Raw genomic sequence first — 14572 nt, 5'->3', positions numbered from 1 at the left:
AATCAAGGTAAATGAGGAAGAGTTCACTAATGACAAGGATCCAGCAGGTGAGCTGGCAATTCATATGCCAGTGGAGGTAAACAATAGAGACTCACGGATTAATTACATCAGTATTACCAGTGGATTTTAGCCAGGCTTTATTGGATGGAAATGATTTAGGTATGAATTAACAATGGACATCACTCTTTGCTCTGAAAAGACAGGCACAAGATTGAAAATATGAGTATGGCAGAAAATGTATGGCAGTAAAAGAGGTAGAAAAAGGTAGGATATGTGATTGGGTGATGGCAAAGCAGAGTGCTCTGAATATGTACAAACGCAGAAGACAACCTATGCTGCAAGACTGTTTAGCATCTATAGGTACTACCTATCTCCTAATTGGGCAGGGAAAAAAAAGAATTAATCAACCCTTTCCTGGTAGGCACTCGTTACCCGGCAGGCTGTCAAATAATAATCAGTTTGAGTATGAAAAAAAAAGGTTTTCTTTTCCATTTGTTACATTCAGATTGAGTGCATTTGGTTCAATGAAAACAACAACTTTTTGTCATCTATGGTAATTATCCAGATCCCTTGCCAGACTTATTATCTTCTAGCAGAAGTGGAAGAGAAACATGGGCAGACCTGAGACTTGCTCCTCTTACCTGTAATACTTTGCCCTGGGGGCTCTCAGCAAACAGTAACACCTGATTGTACAAAGGGTCTAATGATTTGCGAGCCACTTTTGTCTTCTTTTTCGCAATGCACACGCCATTCTCTAGCAGGTAAGCTTTGATGTAAGCAGCTGGAAGAAATAAATATGGTCAAATATGAAAAAAATCTTCATGCTTACTTTAGAAAAGACAGAGTTCTGTGTCTCAGGTATTTCTAAAGAAGGCATTTACAGCAGTGAAAGGATTTGCTCAACCAGCCTTATTTTCAATACCGCATATAGATTGCTTATTCCTGCAGAAGCCAAGCGGAATTAAATTTTTTCCTATTCACAAGCATCGCGGGAGGCTGGGGCTCCGTGAATTACTTTAGGAGGTCAAAGTATACTACCTGGCAGTGTTTTTGAGCCGGGTTTTGGTGTCAGTCCTCGAGCCTGAATGATATCCACTTCTAGCTGTCCGTTACGCTCTTGCAAGCCAATTTCCACATCCCCTAAACCAAAATGGCAAAACAGACGAAGACTTTCAAAAACAATGCATCTGTGGGCTACTAAAGTGTTAAAAATAAAACCCAATCTTCATGTCTGCTACAAGCTGTAACAAACTGTAGGCCCTGCGTGCCTGATCTCCTCCTGCGTTGCTCTGGAGCAGCTCTGCAGTGATTCAAGCCTGCATTTTCAACAGCAATCTCTAATGTCAGCCATCTAACACGGCCTTGGTGACTCAGTGTCATACTCTTCAGGGCCCCTGGCCTCCCATCTCTCCCAGAGTGGAGTACCTAGAGTTGCAGTCTGCTTTGGCGGACCATAGGAAAATCCTTACAGAGCCCAGTGGGCTTTAAAGAGCAAGAAAAAGGTGAAGATGCACAGGATGCATTTTCAGGATTTTAGCTACGTTTTACTTAGTCTATGCCTTTCAAGTCTGATGGAGGAAAGCACAAAGCTGGTGCTCTCCTACTAACGTTGCATTCGCAGCAATCAGCAAAACCTTTCAGCCAAGCTTACTTGATTTAACAGAGAAACGGAGCGGGGGCGTGGTAGATCAGCAGATGCTGGACACGTTATTAGGTGGCTTATGAGAGCGGTCTGTTCAAGATTGAATTAAAGCCACCTAACATCTTTGTGCGCCTTACCCATCGAGGTGGTGGCCAAGGTCTGACGCCCAACAAACTGTGCAGGGCCCATGCTCCCCAGGAAGTCACTAAACTGCCCAGCAGATGCCAGATGGACTCCACTGAAATTCAAGCTGCAAAAGAAATTGATTTTGGCAAGTGGTTAATTTGTATTTTAAAGCAACCCAGTAACTAAAGAACCAGATTTAATATATCTTTGAAATGAATGACATTGACAGAAACCTTTTTCCCTTGCAAAACTCGCTGATTTCCAGCCAGTTTAGTTACATGGAATACATTTAAAATCCCTTTCCTTTTACAAAAAAAACAGTAACGGTTGCAGTCACCAGTTGGTTAATACCTGTTTAACTAATTGACTGTAAGGGAAAATCTCTGCCATCTCAGGCTCATAAGCAGCCTGCCAACTCTTCCAGGTAGCATTATAATCTAAGCAGCTTCCTGGCATAGCTTAGAGAATCTCCCTTGGTAGCTGTCCTTTCCCAATCCTCATTTGGAGGAAATAAAGCGTCTAGAGCAGTAGTTAAAAGCGAGACGAGGGCTGCTGGCATCAATCCCCTTGGGACTCAATTCCCTATTTGTTTCTCACGCAGGCACAGAGCAATGTGTCGACCAGAGGGCCCCGTTTCCTACTGCTCCACACCAGAAGCGCCCATCACAGCAGCTGTGGTTCTCATACCTGCTTCCACGCCTGGGCCTGAAGCAATCGTGAAGAGGACCTAAACGCTGGTGCAAGGCTAAAGGGACAACACCCTCAAACACCAGCAATGCCTCTGCCGCAGTCACTGCAGCAAAACAAAAGCTGTCAGGGAGAAACAGCCCCCAAATCTATTCACCAGGCGCCTGAGGGTGGTCTACAGCACAGCTACAGGTGCTGGTCACTGCGCTGGACACGGGTGAAGCAACACGAAAGGGTCAAACCCTGTGGTACACCAATACAAACCAAGATTTACCCAGTTGTACCCTGATTTACGCAGCTGTTTCAAAGGTTGTGGAAAATCTTGGTGTGAATGGTGAGGAGGAGGCTTGAGGCCACCATTCCACACCTACGTTTGTCCCGCAGGCATCTGCCAAACCATGACACAGCTACCAAAACACACGTCAGGAGCATTGTGCCGGGGTACCCACGCTACCGCGCCGGGTTTTGCACTGCCTCCAGGGAAGCCGCCGCACGCCAAAGTCAGGAACAATTATGAACCTCCTGCACTTTTCCAAACGTCCTTGGAGGGGGACAATTACCCACGTACAGCTCCCCGCTGCCCCAAATTCGATTCTTAGAAAGGATGCTGTGAGGAGGCTGCACGTTCGGTACAAGTGAAGCCAGGGAGGAACCCTGCCTGCGGACCACAGGCTCTCGCAGCCTGAGTCAGCCACAGAGATTCATGGATTCCCCCCTGCAAGCCAGTTACATTTAAAAGACATTTTTTTAAAAAAAAGATTTTTTTTTTAAACTTCATTCAGTCAGAAGAATGCTAATTTCAGGTTGGATTTCAGCTCTCATTAGTTATTTGCAGACCTGGTCTCAGCCCCATGGCAACATTTATTTATTCAGATGAGGAACGGCGAAGCCAGCACACACACCTCAGCATCTCGCCACGCATGGGACTGAAGGGACGTGTCACTAGCTCATGTCCTTGTGACAGGTTCACAGGGTGGCTCAGCTCACTGTGACAGGGTCACCGAATTAAATGGCCAGACTTTTCCATGGAGCACTGCACCTCCCCTCTGCGCTGACCCAACTCTTTGAGAAATCTGGTTATCGCTGCTACGCAGGGAGCTGCTGAGCCTTCAGCATGGAAAAACCTGCCCTTGAGCTCTTTACAAATGTCACCTTTGTGAAAAGAGATGGGGGGGGATGTCTGGTCATCCTGGAAGACAAGCTTGGGAGGGGCTCTGCACGGGGTGGATTTTCTCCGGTTTGGTGTTTTTTCACCCCGCATCCACTACTTGCAGCCCTCTCCGGGGAGCAGCGCCCCGAGCACAGGACCAGGGCAGAAATGCTGGATGCATGGCCAGGCTCTGAGGACAGGCTGTGCACAGACAGAGACATCCCCGGGGCTGGTAGGACAGGGACATGTGATGGGGAAAGCAGGGGAAGGGGGAGCCCGGAGCCAGACAGGCTTTATCAGGCTCAGGATTTGCCCATACAAGGAGGGAAGAAGCGAGTCCTGCTCCACGTGAGGACCAGCGAGAATCCTCAAGCCTGCTGGCTCAGGCATTTTGAGCTGCCCATAGAGAGTCAAAAAAGGATGAAAACTAGTGCTTAGAGAACCCAAAATAGTTCAAGAAAAAGGAGACCTGACAGAGAAAGACATAAGATTCAGCAGGAGATGAATGGACTATCAGCCAGAAGGTAAATGTTTTCTTTATTCTCCTCAACTCATGGAAGATAAACGGGCAGAGCTTGGGTCTCACTCCTACCCTGGGGAGTACGTGACCTGAACAAGCACGTAAATAACAAGCTGGCAAGACAACCCACAGCCGTGCAGGGAAACATTCACCGCTGTGCTCAAAACAGATGCGTGGGCTCATTAACAAGACGCCGAGGCCCAGGACAGCAGAGGGGAAGCCCAGGGCCGAGCGAAGCCTAGCACTGCGAGAGCCCACAGCACACCCAGAATCGGGTCTCGGAGCCATCCCTCTCTGGGGTGAAGTCCTGATGTGTTACTGCATTGGGACACAAAGCTGGGAGAAGACCACCCACAGAATCTCCTCTTGCTGCAGGACAGCAAAGAAGAGAGACCCTTCTGGCCCCTGAATCCTCAATGTAATTCACAAAACCTGCCACAGAAGACCATTTTCCCTTACCTGCTGGGAGAGAATCACATTGAAGGCTGATGCCAAGTATTTCTCTGTGTTCAATCTGTGCGTGGAGAGAAACCACCCGTGCTCTCACGCACCAGCTCACCCCTCCTTTGGGCAGCGCTGCTCCCAAAGGCTCTGCCCAGCAGCTGGGGTGGCTCAGGAGAAAATATAAGCACCTGCTAATGGAGCAGCCAATGCTGCAGCCTACATCAATGATATGGAACAGAATAGCAGGAAGCATGAAAAACAGCGTTAAAAAGCATAAGAACAAGAGCCATTGGGCTAAAGGTGAACTAACAGTAGCTGGAAGTATTTGCAGCAAGGGAAGCGTTGCTGTTAGCTGCACGCAGATTCACAAGTCAGAAGGCTTGGGACAACCTCAAAACAATGAATGCTCCTCAGTGCAAATTACAGCAAGAAGACAATCACGTTGCTGCAGGGACAGCAGGGCTGTGCTGCAAGCACAGATCCTTGCAAGCAGAGCAGTCGAGCTGCTGCTCGAATGAAGCTGCTGCTGCTTTCTAGCACTGAGGCTGATCTTGACAGGAACGTCAAAAACCCACTTAAAAACACAGGCCAAGGTCAAGACTCCAGCAGTTTGGATAACAACCTCTGTTAATAGGTTTACTAGTACTATATGAAACTCAATATTAGATTAGACAGTTAATGTTCCCCATTGTTGTTATATTTGATCAGGAAGGGAAGATGTAGGGAATTAATTCTTTAATAGACTATGGCACTAGCTGGTGGGACTGGCTGCTACACTGCACAGAGGCTGACCTTTTGCAGTGCTGCTTTATTAGACATTAGAAGCAGCAGCTCTAAATCAGGCTCCTTGGCTTTGACCAATTCCTGGACATATATTTGGGTATTGCCAATAACCCTGGAATGGAAACAATTTCTGTCTGGAAAAATCATATGCCACCTCCAAGAAAGCCATTGCTTCTCCCTGGAGAGGAGAGGGAAGGGAAAAATAAAACTGCAGAAATTTAGTATGCATGTGAATTAAAACCAGCAGGAACCATTTAGCTGCATCAGCTAAATTTAGGATGCTCAAATCCAGCTCAGTGAGCTCTGTCTGTCAAGTGCTCGGAGAGAAGCTGGGATGCCAGGGTGAGGGGGCTGTGTACGGTGTGATTCTGAGATCGGTGGGACAGACCTTCCCCACTCACTCACTTGCTTTTCCTGCAGCCGAAGCAGAGAGGAAGAGAGCTCCAGGGACCACTGTGACTTCTTTCAGGTCTTTAAACGCAGCCCTGGTGCTCCCAAGAGCCTTCCTCTGCCACACGCTGCCTGCTCAGACTTTTCCTGCCTGACCTCTGAGGGAACCGAGCCGTTTCTCACCTGCCTTTGATTCAGCAACCAGCTCTCCAGCTCAACCACCACACGCTGGATGTGCTTGGCAGGGAGATGTGCTCCCAAAGGGATCCACCACAGGTGACAGCGGCGACTCCACCCTGGGTGACAGCCAGCAGATGGGTTTCACATGCACAGGAACAACCCTGAAAAGCCCTTCCTCTCCTTCAGGGGGAGAAATCACTACAACCTGGTTATCACCCATACGAGGTGTCGTGTCTTTTATTTTTTTATTGCAATCTACAAAGAAGTGCTAAAAATAGCTGGAGGAACAAAGCGGGAGCATCTTGCAGCTGACTTGCAAATAGCAACTGTCATACCCAGCAGTGCCTGGGGACCGGGGCTGCGGCAGGACCATCTTGTGCTGACGAACAGCCGCACGCCGAGAAGATTAACAGGTGACGCTTGTCAGCCTTTTGTCTAAAGGGCACAAATCCTCCACTGAGCGAGGGCAGCGCAGCCTTTTGAACAGGAAAGAGAAATTCAATCTCTTCTCTGGCCCTCTGCTTTCACTCCTCATGATTCATGGGCTCTGCTTGGCCACAGCTGAATGAGAATGATTTTAATGAAGTTAAAGATTATGGCTTTTGCTGTGGGATTGGTTTTAAGTTGAACGGGATTCTGCTATTGACCTGAAGGCACAGAGGAGTACAGGGAGGTCAGTGACACCTGCAGGGTGTCAAGGACAAACAAAGGACATTTGCTGGAGGACCCACAGAACATGGCCCTCGGCTATAGGTAAGGAAGCAGAGCAGGGGCAGCAGCAGGATGAAGCAGCTGGTGGGGTCTCTGAGCCCACCAACACCAAGTAGCATCAGCAGAAACCTGCGCTAACACGGATTTTGTTCGCACAAGTACCAATTCCACCCCAAGGCTCAGCACAGGCTGCAAAACCCATTCCAGACACATACAGAAAACAGCCATTTCTAAGCCCAAGCTGTCCGGGCACAGCAGCCAGCTAGCACCAACACCTCCACGCCATGCTGAAGGCATCGCAGCGTGGACGCACCTTGGCACAGCAGGGGACAACTGCTCCTGTTGCAGTCGTTCGGACACCCGCGAGAGGGAGACAAGACCACGCAGACACCGCAGGCTCCAGCTGGCAGGGAGAGCCCCAGGCAGCTGCAAGCAATGCCCGTACGCAATCCCCATGCAGAACATGTACCTAATTACCATTCCCGACTTTATGAAAAAGGTGACTGCATAAACAATTTATTTCTTTTGTGACACGTTTATATGCAGAATAAAACTCTGTGTTCACTCAATCTGAGGAACCATGTGCTTAAACTGGGGCTGAGATTGCTTGGATGTTCTTCTTTTTAAACACAACATTCATAATCCTGATTATTTAGGAAATCTGTGCAGCAGTCTCTGAAGACTGTGCTCCTGCATTGCACGCTGTAGGTCAGGGCATATGAAATCTGTCCTCTGTAGTGTAATTTAAGAGTGGCTTAAAGGCTCTTTGCCAGCTGCTTGCTTTTCTGCTCTTTCAAGGTAGCAGCATTTCCTGACCTACCCATTGCAAAGATCTGTGCCCTTCCTCTCCATGTGCAAAGCATCGAGCAACTGGTTCCTTCACAGCAAGGTCGCTTTTCATGAGATATATTCAAATGGAGAACTAGCTTTTCCAAGTTTGCTTGTAAACTGATCGAGATTGGAATGCCTAGATAGACAATGCTGATTTTGATATAAAATAGTATAAAGAAAATTCAGAGCACCTGTGCCAATCCCTCTCACATTGCATATGTGGCTCTGCTCAGCCTCTTCCGCACCCCCACCCGTCATTTGCTGCACATTAGCATGCAGAATGTGTAACAGCACAGACACATTTAGGGAAAATGTATCATTAATTTCTTTTCCTGTCCATGCAGAGTTTGTCTGACCTCTTTTCTAAATCTATTTTTAAATTGCTTCTGGGACTCTGTAGGCCAGGTATACCACCATGCTGCAAGCATCTGCAGAATCAGCTTGTCAAAACCTTGCAAAACTCACAGGAAATACAGTAAGGCGGCATCTGCACAGGTCACCCGTCCACACCCAGGTCCCAAGGCCAGAGCAGCTTTATTTACACCATTCGTGACAGCTGCTTGTCTAACCTGTTCTTAAAATCCCTCCCTAGAGAATTTATTCCTGTGCTTTGCTTTATTTATTCCTTCCAAATCTTTTTCCCGTCCTTTCTCTTTGCACAGCAGTCCTCAATGCCCTTCATGAGCTACCAATTCGAAGCACGGGCCAGCATACTTCCTTTCTTTTGCCCTCGATACAGTACTTTGTATTTCTATCTTACAAGAATTCGGGACTGTCCTCGATTGTACCGACTTGCAATGGCCACACACTGGCTGCTGTATCTGTGCAGAAGAAATGCAGATCGAGGTATTCATCTCCTCCCTTCACAGGCTGGGTGGAACATCCATTTGTTGAGGAGCTCTGCCAAGAAGAGGGGTGATCTGAGAAGATTTCGTGTGTGTCCCCCCCGTGGACCAAACCCTCCTTACTGCCTCTCTATTACCTTGCACATCTTGACTTTCACAGAGCTGCACTGCTCCTCTGCTGCGGGTTCAGCCAGGTTGGGTAGTGGTGAAGCCAGACAGCTTCAGCGCAGCCACCCCCTGGCACACCCAGAGAACAGCTATTTTCAGAAGGTAACATTTTGTCTTGTGCTTTTCATGGATTTATTCACACTATCCACACAACCGCCTATTTGCCATCAACTCAAGCCTTTAGAAGCGATACACTCTTAAAGAGGTGCTCCACTGTGTCTAGTATGTACATGGGATGTGTTTGGGTCCAGGGTTCACAAATTACTGTTCTGTTCTCATAAATATTCTCTAAAAGACTTTTTTTTGGTCCTCTTTGTGCCCAAAGTTGCAATTAATAAGCAAGTCAGGTAAACACAGCCATGCAACTGAATGGTTTGACTTGCACAGCTGAACTAACAAATTTGCTATACTACTACACCTAATGCATAGTTATGTTCTCCAGCTTTGTCTTTAAAAACCAGGGACAGCAACACATCTTCCTTCATCCAGAAGGAAGGAGTGGGGAAATCTCCTCTGAGACTGAGAACATATTTGACAGTTATTTTATCTGAGCATAAAAAAAAGCCATCAGAACTCCAATTTCAGGGAGCAGGAATGTACTGTGTAACAATCACACTCATCCATATTGCATGTTAAGGTCTTAAATCGCATCTTACATGCGGAAGCCAAGTAGATGTCTATCAGCTAAGGAAGGAAGGCAGAACTGGTTAATTTAACATCCACTGCCCCATCTTTAAAATATTTATGGTGCACATGAGGAATTATTAATGCAATGTCCATCTGACTACCCTGTCGAAGTCAATGTGAATGCTGCAGGAGCCTTCACTTCAGCTGGAAAGGTTTCCTAGGAGCACGTATCCCTGCGGGACCCAAACCAAACCTAACCCCACCGACTGCAGCCCTCTCCTCTGCCAGCCACTATCTCCGTCTGCCTCTCAACAAGCTCCGCTTCTCTCCTGGCCACTCCACTTTCTGTAACATTTTTAGCGCTGTGATGTGCTGTCTTAGGTGCTGTAACACACTGTACTCCACTCGCGTATCCGATTCCTTCTGCTGTATGAATTCTGCCACCTAAACGGAGCTATAAAAACTGTGCAGTGAATTATGTACAAAGACCTCCCCCACTCCCTTCCCCACCTTACCAGCCCAGCTCCATTTTTAGCAATCGCAAGTCATCTCAGACGCACTGAATAAAAGATAGCTACCTGCCTTCAAAGAATAATTTTGCCTGTTCTCAAGAGGTTGCTAAAGGTGGGATTCACTCTATTTACTGCTGTAACCACAGCTCTCAAGGTCGCATTCTCTCCAGCCATGCTGGTCAAGCCTAACAGTGCAAAAAGACGTTCTGTTGCTGAACAGGCTGGCTCATTTCTTGGCATATTACAGAAACAATCTCCATGCCTTTTTTGGTTTCTGTCTTGAAAGGTCTGGATTTCTTATAGCCTGAACTGTATTAACAACACATTTCATTACAATTTTTAAAAGGACTTGGATAAAAGGCGAGCCCTTTTGCTCTAAAGGAGTCTAGAAGTCCCCTGGCTTTGGATATCGAAAAAGAGGCATGCAGTGAATAGATACGACATCAATCTCCTGGATAGTGCGTTTAGGAATCAAGTGTTTTGGTAATTCTTGAATGATGATGAATAATTTTTGGTGAAGGAAAGTGAATTTTCACATGGCCATACAGTCACAGCCAGGCCAGTATTTTCTCCAGCTTCCTTTTAGTTACTGCTCCAGCGAAGCAGAGAAGGGCAGGTAGCTCTCCTAGCCCAAGTCCCAGCGTTGGTTCACATCACCAGTACAAGCAGTAGCTTGCAGGAACAGCACGAGACAGAACAAAGATGCCCATGCCAGTGGCATGTGTGCCAGGCTGCATTCTGCCTCCAGCCCTCATCACGACGGTGGCTTCAGGTGGGACCCAGGCTGGTGCTGCCCTCATGATGGGAGGAGAGAGATGATATGGCTAACAAGAAGATGCTTCCTTGCTGGACAGGCAGACTCATCTCAGATAATACAAGAACACTCCTCTAAGTCTTTGCTAGTCATCACCTGCTGTGCTTTTCTAAGGTAAAAATCACCTTAGCTCTCCATAACTTAATCATCTCAGCAGTAGCCAACAAGAACAAAAGAAGCTGACAAGTACCACTTATTATGGACTACGGCAGCTAGCAGTCTTTTGTTCCAGGTCCGTTTTTGTCTTTCTGCTCCATTTTCAGAAAGGAAAGTGGTTGGCAGGAATAAGTTGTACCTAAGTCCAGAATCTATTGCTTCTAAGTGTTGTACATGGTCTTGTGCAGCTGCAGCAAAACCCAGCCAAAACAAGATGTAGGTTATGCAAGAGCCAGGATGGAGCTGGAGATCTCTGTTGAATGTCAGGGGTTTGTTTGTGAGTTATTCCTATATTCGGAATTTTATCCTTGCAGTAATCTTGGTGTCCTGAGACCACCAAGTAGGCACTTGCTACAGTGGGTAACTGTCCTCTCATGCAGATTTTTAAGTACATACATAGAAGAAAAGACCCACTGCTGTAGAGATTTGTAACCAGTCCTAAGATTGGTCTGGATGAATTATGAATGAAAACATCTCTGTGTGTGAAAGCACAACCAACCTGTCAGCAGCAGATCTGTCCCCTGATGACAGGAGGACAAAGTTCGAGAGCATATTGCTTCCTTAGCCTGTCTTAAGACAGACTATGGCCACAAAGATTCCCCAAACAAGGAAACAAAAAAGTGACAGCACTGCGTAAGACCTATAAAGCCAGAAAAGCAAGACCCTGAGGTGAAAGATCACCCCATAATAACAGGTAAGTCCTAGAAAGTGTAAACAAGAATCCAAGAGCCAGTCTGTTGTGAAGAACGACTCAGAAGACATAGTGAACGCTTGACCGATGGTGTCCCTGCCCTCCCCGCAGCACACAACCAAGACTGGTTATGGTTCCTGGACGCACGAGGTTTGGTGCCTGCACGGGGCGGTGAGAGCACGAGCGAGTGAAACCTAGGAGCATGAATGACTGAAAACAGTTTTGTTTAGAATAAATATCACCTTTTCCTTCTATAAGGTCTCACGTTGAGTTTTCTTATATTAATTTCCTACACTGGTGCACAACCACTGTGCAGTACAAAAGCTGGGTAATATACCTGAGGGACTTTTTCTACGGCAAAAAATTAAACGGAGCAGCATGTTGACACTGTCAGCACTTACTGGCATGTGCACAAGCTTAAATTCCAGGAGACACATCCTTTAGACCAGCGAATCTTCAGTATGCTTCACCTTCAGGTAAAACCCTAAATGGAATATTTTCCTGAAGGAGGGCCTAGCATATCTGAGGAGAATTATATCCCTACATAATAAGCCTCTCCATAAAAAAAAACCCAAACAACTGAATTTCATGCACTCTGGTATTCACGCGAAAAGCAGCATTGCTCAAAATCATGCACTATAAAGAATTCTTCAGCTGTGATGCTTTGCACCGGCACCGAGCAGCTGTAGGTAGCTGCAGGCAGCTCGCCACAACAAACATGAAAGCAGTCAATCAGCATCCTTTTAAAAGCACGTCTGTATGACTGAGAGCAGGTATTTTAAGACCTTCTGCAGCAAAGTTTCACCAAACCTTTGATCATTTCAGTGTGCCACTTCTGGAAGTTGTCCTTTTAGTCCTTAAATTGAAAAGGATTATAAAAACGTATGGAACTTGGGAAAACAAACCCTCTTGGAAGATGAGGTTTTGAATCCATTTTCTTCCCTGCGTGAACATACCGAAGAGACGCATGGGCAGGAAGAACTAGGGCAACCTCGTCTTGCTGAAAACCAGGTTTTTGACAGTCACTGGTGAAAACTGTCTCTGACCTAGGAGTATCTGCATCAGTCAGAAACTCAGCATTAAAAAGAAAATTAACTTGCCACAACTAACAGAGTCATACAAATCTTCATTTTGCCTCCCTGGAAACACAGCTACAGCAAATGAGAAAGGTCAAGAGAAATCTGATTTAGGAGAATACATTTCTGTCCCTCAAAGCCGTTCCCCAAACAATTCCTTCCTTTGCTGCAGGAAAAGACAGCAGAGAAACTGCCCTCCCACCATGTTTCAAGAGAATAGAGCCCTCTCAGCTCTTTGTACTCTCAGCCTTGTTTGCTTATCACTTGCAGCTCAGACAGACGGCTGCAATTCCCACCGGCTTTCCAGAGGAGATCAATTATCCCACCTAGGAACAAAGCATCCAGGAACCACTTAATCACACTTTTCAGAGAAGTAAGAGGAGAAACAGTCCCATCCCTGGCAGAGGGGCTGGTGGGGATGTTCTGGCAGCGTTCGAGGCTGGAATACCAAATGTTAGACTTGTTCTAATAAAGATATGTGGATAGCAAGACACGATTTCTCTTTTTTTTGTTGAGCCGATAACTACATGCTACCTGCCTGCAGGGTAAAACTGCTCTTGTATGGGTGCAATATTTTGTGGCAGAAATATTCCCTCTCCAGGAAAGCACAATCACAGCAGCCAGCGTATGCAACGATAGGACACAGACCTATCAAAGAATTATACCCCCTCCCAGGAGGGTAAGCTATGTAAATATAAAAGGGAAAGAATTCTACTCTGCATGAAAGCAGATTTTTGCCCCGTATTGCCAAGGGACTGAACTTAATCACTAATCCTCTGCATCTCGTAGTGGAGGCAGAACTCCAAGCCACAGGACTGTGCTGGTGTAGCAGGAATATTTCCCTGGAGACAGCAGCTCACATAAGAGATAAGGTACATCACAGTTTTGGAGTGACAAGATTGCTGTCGCAGCCTGTGCCTCATTACTATTTCCAACTTTCAGCACAGATCTGTGATGCCTTTCCAGGATTAGCCTACTTCTAAAGCTAAAGAAAGTCTCTCTTAATTTACAGCCTGTTACTTATTTAACACCAGAATGACATTAATTGAGAGTGCCTTTGGACTATCCCAGCGTTTTAGCAGTGTACTTGGGATATTACGTAGGACTAGAGACAGTGTACAGAGCGATGCCAAGTGCGGTACTTGGCTTAAACAGAGCACGTTTTAAGGTATACAAACATTCTGGCCTCATACCTAGAAGCACAGAATCTGATGGTATAATATTGCCTGTTTTTATATACTGGGGGTTTTTTTGCCTCCAAAGATTCCCATGAAGGGTCATCTTAATAAAATTATTATAATCTCCATATATGGCTTCAAACAATGGCAAAACAGAACTGGAGACAAGTCAGCACCCAAAGTTCTGGCCTAAGGATCCCCTGCTTTGCATTCTGGTATAAAGCCTAAATGCAACCAAGTGTGTTAGAACTTTTCTTGGAGTCAAAAACAGTTTCTAAAATACATTCTTTTAGGACACTAACTCAGATGAAACAAAAGAAAGTTTGTTACCAAAAGTATACACAAGCTTCTAAATGTGTATTTTGATACCAGAATGATTATTTTGCTACTTACATCCTTTTCATCACCTTGGCACTTTTTTTCCCCGCAAACCAAAAGGTTATTTTGAAGTAGGGAAGATGGGACAGCTATTGCGCAACGTTAAAGACTACTAGCTTATAATTTATTACCAGTAATGAGCCTCAGCTATTCACCCTGAATTATTCTTCTAAAGGCAAAGCGGTTAAAAGTAATGGGTATCTGCTTCGGCTCAGAATAATGAGGACACTAAAAAAGTATATAAACAGCTAGAATATGCGCCAGCTACGCAGGCAGAGAGATCTGCTCTGCTCTAATTGAATGGGCAGTACACCTACAGCATAGGCAAGTCAGAAAAACACATCATCTATCATGCTGGAGGAAAATTAATAGGTGTAAGAAGAACAGTGCATCCCACAAGTGATTACCCAGCTCTCTTTCAATGACTTACTTTCCCTCTGATCCATAGCTGTTCATGCTGTCCTCAATGGACTCATGGCTGGCTTGACGGACGGTCCGGCTGGGCATTTCAACAGCCAGCCCAGTTTCTGTACTCCTTTGGATGGCTCCTTTCAGTCTCCGACCATCCCCATCTAGGGACAAAAGGGGAGAAAACACAATCAGCTATTGTTCCCAGTGCATTTTGCAACAACAGAGTCAAGGAGAAGCAGAGAAGGTCTTTCA

At 46.1% G+C, this 14572-nt stretch overlaps 1 protein-coding gene across 2 annotated transcripts in view; it reads right to left on the bottom strand.

The window, feature by feature from the left end:
- Nucleotides 1–14572, bottom strand: part of RIMS4 (regulating synaptic membrane exocytosis 4) — a 56944-nt gene that overhangs the window by 5417 nt on the left and 36955 nt on the right. For both annotated transcript variants that reach the window (XM_075768637.1, XM_075768636.1), the window contains exons 2-5: nucleotides 14340–14481; nucleotides 1780–1892; nucleotides 1039–1140; nucleotides 642–781 (exon numbers count right to left, since the gene is read on the bottom strand). In XM_075768637.1, coding sequence (XP_075624752.1) covers nucleotides 642–781; nucleotides 1039–1140; nucleotides 1780–1892; nucleotides 14340–14481 — 497 coding nt within the window. The remainder of the gene's footprint in view (nucleotides 1–641; nucleotides 782–1038; nucleotides 1141–1779; nucleotides 1893–14339; nucleotides 14482–14572) is intronic.

This window comes from Balearica regulorum, chromosome 16 (assembly GCF_011004875.1).
Source record: "Balearica regulorum gibbericeps isolate bBalReg1 chromosome 16, bBalReg1.pri, whole genome shotgun sequence".
Taxonomy (NCBI): Eukaryota; Metazoa; Chordata; class Aves; order Gruiformes; family Gruidae; genus Balearica; species Balearica regulorum.
This window is presented reverse-complemented; position numbering and strand designations above follow the sequence as displayed.